Source organism: Bos indicus, chromosome 19 (assembly GCF_029378745.1).
Source record: "Bos indicus isolate NIAB-ARS_2022 breed Sahiwal x Tharparkar chromosome 19, NIAB-ARS_B.indTharparkar_mat_pri_1.0, whole genome shotgun sequence".
Classification (NCBI taxonomy): domain Eukaryota; kingdom Metazoa; phylum Chordata; class Mammalia; order Artiodactyla; family Bovidae; genus Bos; species Bos indicus.
This window is the reverse complement of record NC_091778.1, coordinates 28,497,305-28,507,215: the sequence shown is the minus strand read 5'-3', so window position 1 is coordinate 28,507,215 and position 9,911 is coordinate 28,497,305. Positions and strand designations below refer to the sequence as shown.

At 46.8% G+C, this 9,911-nt stretch overlaps 1 protein-coding gene across 1 annotated transcript; it reads right to left on the bottom strand.

The window, feature by feature from the left end:
• Window positions 1-4,496: 4,496 nt before the first annotated feature.
• LOC109573243 (DNA-directed RNA polymerase II subunit RPB1-like) lies at window positions 4,497-5,807 on the bottom strand. Its single transcript, XM_070774436.1, has 3 exons — window positions 5,753-5,807; window positions 4,896-5,568; window positions 4,497-4,671 (listed from the first exon to the last, which is right to left on the bottom strand). The coding sequence occupies exons 1-3, from the start codon at window positions 5,805-5,807 to the stop codon at window positions 4,497-4,499; spliced, it is 903 nt and encodes a 300-aa protein (XP_070630537.1).
• Window positions 5,808-9,911: the final 4,104 nt, after the last annotated feature.

Below are 9,911 nucleotides of genomic sequence, written 5' to 3'. Positions count from 1 at the left end.
CTGTGAAACATAGGAGACCTTGAGTTTTGTCCAGACTGTTTTCTGGGCTACAGGGGACAGGAGCTAAAGCCCAAGGCTCCACCAAGATTGTGGGAGATTTCGGCACATAATCAGGGCCTCCTGCAAGCTCAGTATAAAGACACAGGGAAACCAAATCCAAAACCCATTGTAGGAAGGAAGGAGCAAGGGAACTTGCCTGGCTCAACCTTGAATGGAAGGAAAAAATAATCTTTCTTGAAAACCTGAAACTACAACCCAGCCCTTCCATAGTTTGTGCTGCAATTCACCCACTTGAGGAGCTTAAGAAAACCTTCACAAAATGCAAAGGGTTCCCAGGTTGCTAGTGCAGCCTCGGGCTGGGAGAAAGCAAACATACATTCTCTCTATAGGTAGGCCACTTCCATCAAAGATTCAAAGTTCTCCCAAAGATTAAGTTCCAAGGAAAGAGAGCAGCTCACGATCTAAAGCAAAAAAACACACACAAGCCTTAAATGAGGCATCATGAGTCATCGCAAGAGACAAGAGACCACAGAATGACACCTGCGAACCAGCACTGTGTCCAGTCACAGTGGGGCCAGAGGCAAACATGGGGTCATGGTGGGGGATTCATATAGATCCTTTCAAAATTTCAAATGTTACTATTTGGGGACCTCCCTGGCAATTTTAGGGGCATCCCTGTACTCCGGGAGTTGGTGATGGACAGGGAGGCCTGGCATGCTGCAATTCATGGGGTCGCAAAGAGTCAGACACGACTGAGCGACTGATCTGATCTGATCTGATCTGTGGCTCAGATGGTAAAGAATCTGCCTTCAATGCGGGCGACATGGGTTCAACCCCTGGGTTGGAAAGATCCCTTGAAGAAGGGAATGGCTACCCACTCCAGTATCCTGGCCTGGAGAATTCCATGGACAGAGGAGTCTGGCAGGCTACAGTTCATGGGGTTGCAAAGAGTAGGACACAACTGAGCGACTTTCACTTCTGGCAATTCAGTGGTTAAGACTTCACCTTCCAATGTAGGGGGTGCAGCTTTGATCCCTGATCAGGAAGCTAAGATCCCCTTGGGGCCAAAAAACAAAAACATAAAACAGAAGCAATACTATATCAAATTCAATAAAGATTTTGAAAATGGTCCACATCCAAAAAAAATAAAAATCTTTAAAAACTGTTACTCTTTACTCCATCATGGATTTTTACACTAATTTTAATTTTTTAAATACTGCATTAAAGTATTATTTATGAGTTTTTTTGTTGCCCCTTAAATTTGGTCCCTGTGGAGAGTGCCCTGTTTGCCTCTCCTGAGGTTGGCCCTGGCAGAGTTCACTTATCTAATTGCCAGTTGTAATAAGATGGATGGATCTTGCGGGCATTATGCAAAGTGAAATAAGTCAAACAGAAATATTATGTAGGGATTTTCCTAGAGGTTGGGGTACAGGTTCGATTCCTAGATGGGGAACTAGAATCCAGCATGCCACATGCACAGCCCAAAAAAGTAACGATAAATACTACATAATCTTATTTACATGCCAAATCTAAACCAAACAGAACAAAAACTAAACTCATCGAAAAGGAAATCAGATTTGATTACCAGGTGAGGGCAGGGGATGGAGGAATTACATGAAAGTGGTCAAAAGGTACAAAGTTCCAGTTATAAGTAAAGTACTGGGAATGTCACATATACAACATGGCGACGGCTATACGGTATACTGCAAAGTTGTTAAGAGTAAATCCTGGGCTTCCCTGGTGGTCTAGTGGTTGGGAATCCGCCTGCCAATGCAGGGGACATGGGTTTCAACCCTGGTCTGGGACAATCCCACACACTGCAGGGTAGCTGAGCCCGGGTGTCACAACTACTGAGCCAGAGCCCCAGAGCCTGCAAACTTCAACTACCGAGCTCACACGAAGCAACAAGTGAAGTCCGGGCGCCCTGAGCCCGCGCTCCGCAACGAGGCCACAGCAATGAGAAGCCCACTCACTGCAACTAGAGAAGCCTGTACACCATCAAAGACCCAGGGCAACCAGAATAAATAAAATAAATCTTAAAAAAAAAGAAGAGTAAATCCTGAGTTACCACCAAAAAACGAGCCATTTCTATTTAAATTCCTATCCTTCTATATGATAAGAGACCTGTCTGGGATTATGTTCACCAACAACCAAGTGTAATTCAGAGGATTCGGGAGATGTTCTGTCATGCTTGCATCTTCGATAATGAACATTTTCTTTTATAAAAACAAGTCACTAAACAGATAGCCAAGAGGAATTTGCTATATGGTTCAGGAAACTCAAACAGGTGCTATCAACCTAGAGGGGTGGGACGGGGAGGGACATGGGAGGGAGGTTCAAAAGGGAGGGGATATATGTATACCTTTGGGAAATAGATGGGGAAACAGTGGAAACAGCGTCAGACTTTATTTTTCTGGGCTCCAAAATCACTGCAGATGGTGACTGCAGCCATGAAATTAAAAGACGCTTACTCCTTGGAAGGAAAGTTATGACCAACCTAGATAGCATATTCTAAAGCAGAGACATTACTTTGCCAACAAAGGTTTGTCTAGTCAAGGCTATGGTTTTTCCTGTGGTCATGTATGGATGTGAGAGTTGGACTGTGAAGAAGGCTGAGCGCTGAAGAATTGATGCTTTTGAACTGTGGTGTTGGAGAAGACTCTTGAGAGTCCCTTGGACTGCAAGGAGATCCAACCAGTCCATTCTGAAGGAGATCAGCCCTGGGATTTCTTTGGAAGGAATGATGCTAAAGCTGAAACTCCAGTACTTTGGCCACCTCATGCAAAGAGTTGACTCATTGGAAAAGACTCTGATGCTGGGAGGGATTGGGGGCAAGAGGAGAAGGGGACAACAGAGGATGAGATGGCTGGATGGCATCACTGACTCGATGGACGTGAGTCTGAGTGAACTCCGGGAGTTGGTGATGGACAGGGAGGCCTGCCGTGCTGCGATTCATGGGGTCACAAAAAGTCGGATACGACTGAGCGACTGATCTGATGGGATCTGATGGCTGATTCATATTGAGGTTCGACAGAAAACAACAAAATTCTGTAAAGCAATTATCCTTCAATAAAAAATAAATTTTAAAGTCATTAAAGTCATCTATCAAAACAATTTAAGACCTGGATTAAATATTGCAAAATGGTATCTACCATCTATAATCTTAGTAAATAGATCTTGGCCATGTTACTTTCCAAACTATTTGAAATACTTCAGAGGGTTCACAGATGGCTTAGTGGTGAGGATTCTGGGCTTTCACTGCCAGGGACCTGGGGTTCAATCCCTGGTCAGGGAACTGAGATCCCACAAGCTGTGCGGCCAAAGTAAGAATTTAAAAAAGAACTCATGAAACAAAATATGACATGGCCAACTGAAAACAGAAAATTATCAGCAACTCCTTTAACTTCAGCTTTAAAAAATACCATAGTATTCACAATCTCATTGTTGGTTTGAGGCCAAAACAAACACTGATCAGAAGTGACTTGAGAACCCTCTAAGAAAAATACCCAAAGAAAATATGCCTCCTGGTGGCGATGGTAAGGGTAATAACTTTTTTGCTTCTGTACTACACCTCTGTGCTTTTCTAAAATCATGTTGTTTAATTGCTAAGTCGTGCCCAACTCTTTTGCCACCCCATGGCCTATCACCCACCACAGTCCTCTGTCCAGGGAACTTCCCGGGCAACAATACTGGAGTAGGTTGCATATCCTTCTGGGTATCTTCCTGACCCAGGGATTGAACCCTTGTCTCCTGCATTGGCAGGCAGATTCTTTACCACTAAGCCACCAGGGAAGCCCATATAGTATGACAATCAGTAGAACTGCTGAAAAAGATGTTATGTCAATATTGTTTTAAAGCAGGATGAGGCCTATTTGTTCGACCCCAAAGCCAAGACAGAGCAATGCCTGGTGCACAGTTTGTTGGATGAAAGAATGTACTGTCTGCGTTTGGTTCCTGCCCCTGCCCATTAGCAGAGATCAGCCTTGACACTGGAAATGCAACAGCAGCCCAGGCAGGGAGTTGAGCCTGGCTGTTCTTACCTCCTGTTAAACCACTCAACAGACACACTTTTGGTCAAAACTAGTAAACTTTATTTAAAGTTCAAAAAATAAAATAACAGACAAAAGGCAGCTTTCGCTTTGTTCTTCCCGAGGATCAGGTGTGACGACCCAGAGCTGGACCTACCCCTAAGAAGTGAAAATACCCTTTATCCCCAATCAAGCCACAGCGAGAAGGATGTCTGATTTGGGGACAGGCCTGGGGTACTGGGGCAGGAAGGAGACCACCACAGAGGGTGAGTGGGTTCTGCCATAGCGCAAGTAGAGAACAAAACAAAATCCCCAGCAGAAATGGGTCTGGAACCTCAACAGGGGACGGTCACAAGGAGCTATGTACAAGGGAGCCAGACTGGGGCTGTACCCCACAGGGGAGCGGAGCGGCAGGGTACCTCAAGGCCGCCCTCCACCTAGCCAGGTGCCGCTGCGCACAGCTCACCCTCAGTTCTCGTCATCACTGTCATCCGGGCTGATGGCTGGACTGGTGAGGCTATAGGTGGGGCTGGTGGGCGAGTAGCCGGGGGAGGTGGGCGAGTAAGTAGAGCCTTTGGGGGACGTGGGGGAGTAGGTGGGGCTGGTGGGTGAGTACTTGGGGGAGGTGGAGGAGTAGGTGGGGCTAGTGGGTGAATACTTGGGGGAGGTTGGGGTGTAGACAGGAGAGGTTGGTGAGTAAGTAGGCGATGTGGGTGAGTATTTTGGGGTGGTGGGTGAGTAGGTAGGGCTGGTAGGTGAGTACTTGGGGGAGGTGGGTGAATATTTGGGGCTGGTAGGTGAGTACTTGGGGGAGGTGGGGTGTACTCTGGTGAGCTGGGGCTATAGGAAGGACTGGCTGGGGTGTACTTTGGTGAAGTTGGGCTGTAGCTGGGCGAGCTGGGGCTGTAGCTAGGCGAGCTGGGGGTGTAGGTGGGAGACTGTGGTGTGTATCGTGGGCTTGAAGGAGAGTAGCTTGGCGAGGTTGGGGAGTAGCTGGGTGAAGTCAGAGAGTAGCTTGGAGAGGTTGGGCTATAGTTGGGGCTTGTTGGTGTGTAGTTGGGACTAGTAGGTGAGTAGCTCGGTGACGTTGGGCTATAGCTGGGTGATATTGGGGTGTAATTGGGACTGGTTGGAGAATAGTTAGGACTGGTGGGTGAGTAACTTGGAGAAGTTGGAGAGTAGCTTGGCGATGTCGGTGAATAGCTTGGAGATGTCGGTGAGTAGCTGGGCGAAGTGGCCGAGTAGCTGGGCGAGGTGGGCGAGTAGCTGGGTGAGGTGGGCGAGTAGCTGGGAGAGGTGGGCGAGTAGCTGGGTGATGTGGGTGAGTAGCTAGGTGATGTGGGAGAGTAGCTTGGGGAAGTGGGAGAGTAGCTGGGAGACGTGGGTGAATAGCTGGGAGACGTGGGTGAGTAGCTGGGAGAGGTCGGGGAGTAGCTGGGTGACGTGGGGCTGTAGTTGGGGCTGGTTGGAGAGTAGGACGGAGAAGTAGGGGAGTAGGATGGGGAAGTGGGGGAGTAAGAGGAACTCTGGGGTGTGTAGCCTCCAGGGGAGTGGGGCTCATAGGCAGGCGATGTCGGGGAGTAGCTGGGAAAATACACGTGACATGTTCCTTCCAGCACTCACCTCAGAGACCAGGTCTCTGTGCTTCCACCCTCAGCCCCAGTTCTCTGTGAGGTCAAGCCTCTCCCTCCCTCCAGGGTCCACGCCAGCCCCTCTCTGCTCACCTGCACAGGTTTGGCAGTGGCCCGTCCTCTCAATCACCCCCTGCCTCCGATCCATAGCCCCCCGAGCTTGGGGCGGCCTCCCTCGGTCATCTCTGGGTATTTATGCCGCCCTCTGTCACAGACATTCGCTTCTGTGGAAAAGAAAGGCTAATACTGAACTGAATCCCTAGTTTTCAGATTTCATGGCTGGGGAGCTCTATACCAAGGCCTCAAAGGACCCTCAACTACTTACAAAAGAACTAAGCAGGTTTATCTTGGAGTGAGAGGAGTGGGAGGTCAGTGTGTGTGATATTTGATTCTGAAAATGCCAAAGTCAGATACCACAAGTCAGAAGCTCATTCCAGTCACCTTCTGAGTGAGACAGGGCATGCAGACCAGTGTGTGGGCAGCTCTGGGCTCCACACACACTATTCATTCCTCTGGGATGAATTCTAGGCCACTGTCATCTATAGAATTTAACCGCAAAAGAAATAAAGCTGCTTCAAAGGGGGAAAGAAAAGGGAAAAAATCAATGTCTTGTTTGTTTCCCAAAGCTGAAACCAAGGCCAGAATTGGGGTCCCTGGCAGGAACTTCCCCGTATGGCCACCACACCTTGACAGCCCAGGTGTGCTGCCCCAAGACATGCCTTGTCAACTCTAACCTCACCTCCTAAAGTTAGGCACTCTTTGCCTATATCCCTGTCACCTCCTCTTTCTCAAGGGCTTGGGCCAGCCTGAATCCCTTCTATGTTCAGACATTTTAGGATAAGACAGAAGGAGGGAGCACTAGAGCAAAGGGTTGGTGAAAATTGTCTGGAGCACAGAAAATTTTCAGGGTGAACCCTGGAGCCTCAGGAGATGGCTTGAGGGTTTCGGCCTTTGGTGAGAATCCTGGGGAAGGTACAGCCAGGACTCAATGGGATCAATTCAGTGGAGGAAGGGGAGAGAAGGCAGAGCTCAGAAACAGGTACAACCTCAAGAAGAGACTTCTGCTCTGAGCTGTTCAAGGAAACCCATGGCAACTTTTCACACACTGAACACCAGAAACTTTAAAATTAGTTAAGCTTTGGTCCACTAAACTTCCACAGAGAAGAACTCAAAAGAATTTAATAAAAGCTTCTAGTTTGAGTGTCAACTTCATGCCAGGCACTAAACATGCCTAATGTACCTTGTTTGTCTAACCCTAACCACTAACCTGATGTAAGTGAATTCCTATCTCTTTGACATAAGAAACCTGAGGCTATATAAAGTGACTGCCCAAGGCCTCAATCTCAAGGAGCCAGCAGAAGTCAAATCCAGCTCTCTCTGATTCCAAACATATGCTCATCATCCTACGGTACTGCAGCGGAAACAATTAAACTCAAGGACACCCGGAGCACGATTCATCACAGCCAAGACAACCTAAATGCTCATCATTCATTTAGATGAATGGCTAAAGATGATGTGATACATATATATAATGGAATATTACTAAGTTATGAAAAATGAAATAATGCCATTTGCAATAACCTGAATGGACATAAAGATAATCATATCAAGTGAAGTCAAACACAGAAAGACAAATACCATATGATATCACGTATATGTGGAATCTAAAATATGATATAGGGACTTCCCTGGTACTCCAGTGGTTAAGAATTCACCTTCCAGTGCAGGGATCACGGGTTCGATCCCTGGTTGGGAAACTAAGATCCCACATGCTGCCGGGCAACTAAGCCCATGCACGCCAACAAAGACCAAAAAGTAATAATTAAAAAAATAAAAGACTCAGCTCAGGCACTACTTCTTCCAGAAAGCCTTTACACAGCCTCCCCAGGCAGACTGGTGCCCCTCCCATGCTTCCACACCCCTCCATCACTGCACATCTCATAACACAATGAAGTTATCTACTGGGGCTTGTCTTCCTCATAGATTCTAAGCATCTCTTGGGCAGGTAGCATTCCTCTATTATCCTGATCATGTGAAACTGATCTAAACTGCTTAGGACCCTCCACTGCAGGGAAGTGCCCTCAAAGAACTTGAAAAGAGAAAGGTTGTTCCCTTATAGTCAAACCAATGATCCTCTCATAATGAAATCTGATTAGCCACTGCTGGGTTGTGGTCTACAGATACAGGGCTAAGAGGTTCTGAACATCCACAATGCTCATCCAGATGACCTGATGAAATCTCAAGGAGATAGGTCCTGTGCTTACTAAATTCACGAAGCCAGACCCCATCAGCTGCATCGTGTCTCGTGAGAAACACAACAGAAGTGTTTGCTTGCCTTGAATCAAACACAACGAAGCAGGAGCAGGCCTGAATCTGGCTTCCAGAGGTCACTAGAGACAGGCCCAAAGGAAATCACACTCAAGGCTTTTCACGCCCCTCTGCTCCAAGTCCATGCTCACCAAGCCAGCCACCTTCTAAAGATTCCCTCTGCCTCCAGGCATTGAGAGTGGGCCAGGGGCTGTCCTGGAATGTTCTGGACTAACCCCTCTACCTAAGTTATATTTTGGATTACACACAAAATACTTCAGCCCCCAATCCTTCATCCATCAGTTCGCACTGCCCATATGGTAAAGGTTTGACTTCCAAGGGCTCAACACTTCTGCTCCAACTACAATAGAGTTCTCAAAGTTCCTTTTCTTCACATGCTCTCCTTTCCAGCAAACTTATTCTCAAGGCCCAGTTCAAATGTCACCTCTTTAGAGAGCATTCTCAACTCTTCCTAGCCTTATCTACACCCCAGCAAAGTTCTCAGCCCAACGTTAATTACTTGTTTACACATCTGTCTCTCCCACTGGACTGTAATCCTTGAGGGCAAGGATCACGTTTCATTTGTTTGGTAAAGTAACCAGCACAGGGTAGGGGCTCAGTGAACACCTGCTGCATGTATAGGAAACCCCTCACTGAGTTATAAATAATCTGAGGACCAGGATAACCTTCTGATTCACCCTTGTAGCCCACACTCCACCTAAAAGAGTCTATTACTGTTTTAAATTCTTCCTGGAATAAGTTGGAGTATCAACAAATTGACTTATGCTTTCCACAGTGGACAACTGCTTTTAATGAATGGGGGCAACGCCTTCAAGTAATCAGGAGCCCACTTCCCTGGACTCTGTACAAGCTTTGCATAAAGCCTCAGCAGCAACCCTCCTTGCTTCCTTCCCCTCACTTGGCAACAGCCAAGTGTCCAACTCTTTGTGACCCCATGGACTGTAGCCTACGAGGCTTCTCTGTCCATGGGATTTTCCAGGCAAGAGTACTGGAGTGGGTTGCCATTTCCTTCTCCAGGGCATGAGTGGGTTGCCATTTCCTTCTCCAGGGCATCTTCCTGACCCAGGGATTGAACCCCAGTCTCCTGCATTGCAGGCAGACGCTTTATCCTCTACGCCACCAGGGAAGCCCTTGGCAACAACAGCCAAAACCTTCCTCAAACAGCAAAGACGACTGCTGTGTCTTACAGTCAACCCAAGAGCCCTCTCTATTTCAACACATACACTACTGTCAAGACGTCTGGAAAATATTTTACCTTTAATATTGTCTGTGCCCCAAGAGGCTTCTCCAGGCCTAGGTGGAACTTTGTTATTCCCTCTAAGACGAAGTATGATATAAATGGTAAGCCGGTAAGCCTTGCAGAACAAAATCAGTCTTGGAAAAGCCTACACACCAGAGATGATGCCTGTGAAATTTTGTGCACAGCCTTCCATGCTTTTCAAAAAATACAAATATATTCCCATTCTTCCATAAACGGAGCCTCATTCTACATACTGTTGAGGAACCTTTTTCTTTTTCCAGATTCCTAAACTTTAGCGGTTCACAATGCCCTTACTGCCTCACTACCTCTCACAGCCAAAAGAGATCCACTTGTTAAATACCCGGATCCAAACAACCTAGTAATGATTTACATGAGAGCAACTTAACAGCCCTTTGAAAAAACAACACACAAAAACTGAGACAAATATTATTTTAATGTATTAAAATAAAAATAACATTTTTCCTTATCCAGAATAACCACAATTACTTATGTATGACACCTGTTGCGCACCACACTTCTCAAATCTTAGAATCAGACACCACTCTTATCTCTGGTTCCACACTGATTCTTGCCCAGTATTTAGCCACTGCTAAAACCCCAGCTTCACAAAGATATGACGTCATCGAAAGGGATCTGGCGCCATCTAATGCTGAAAAGAAAGCT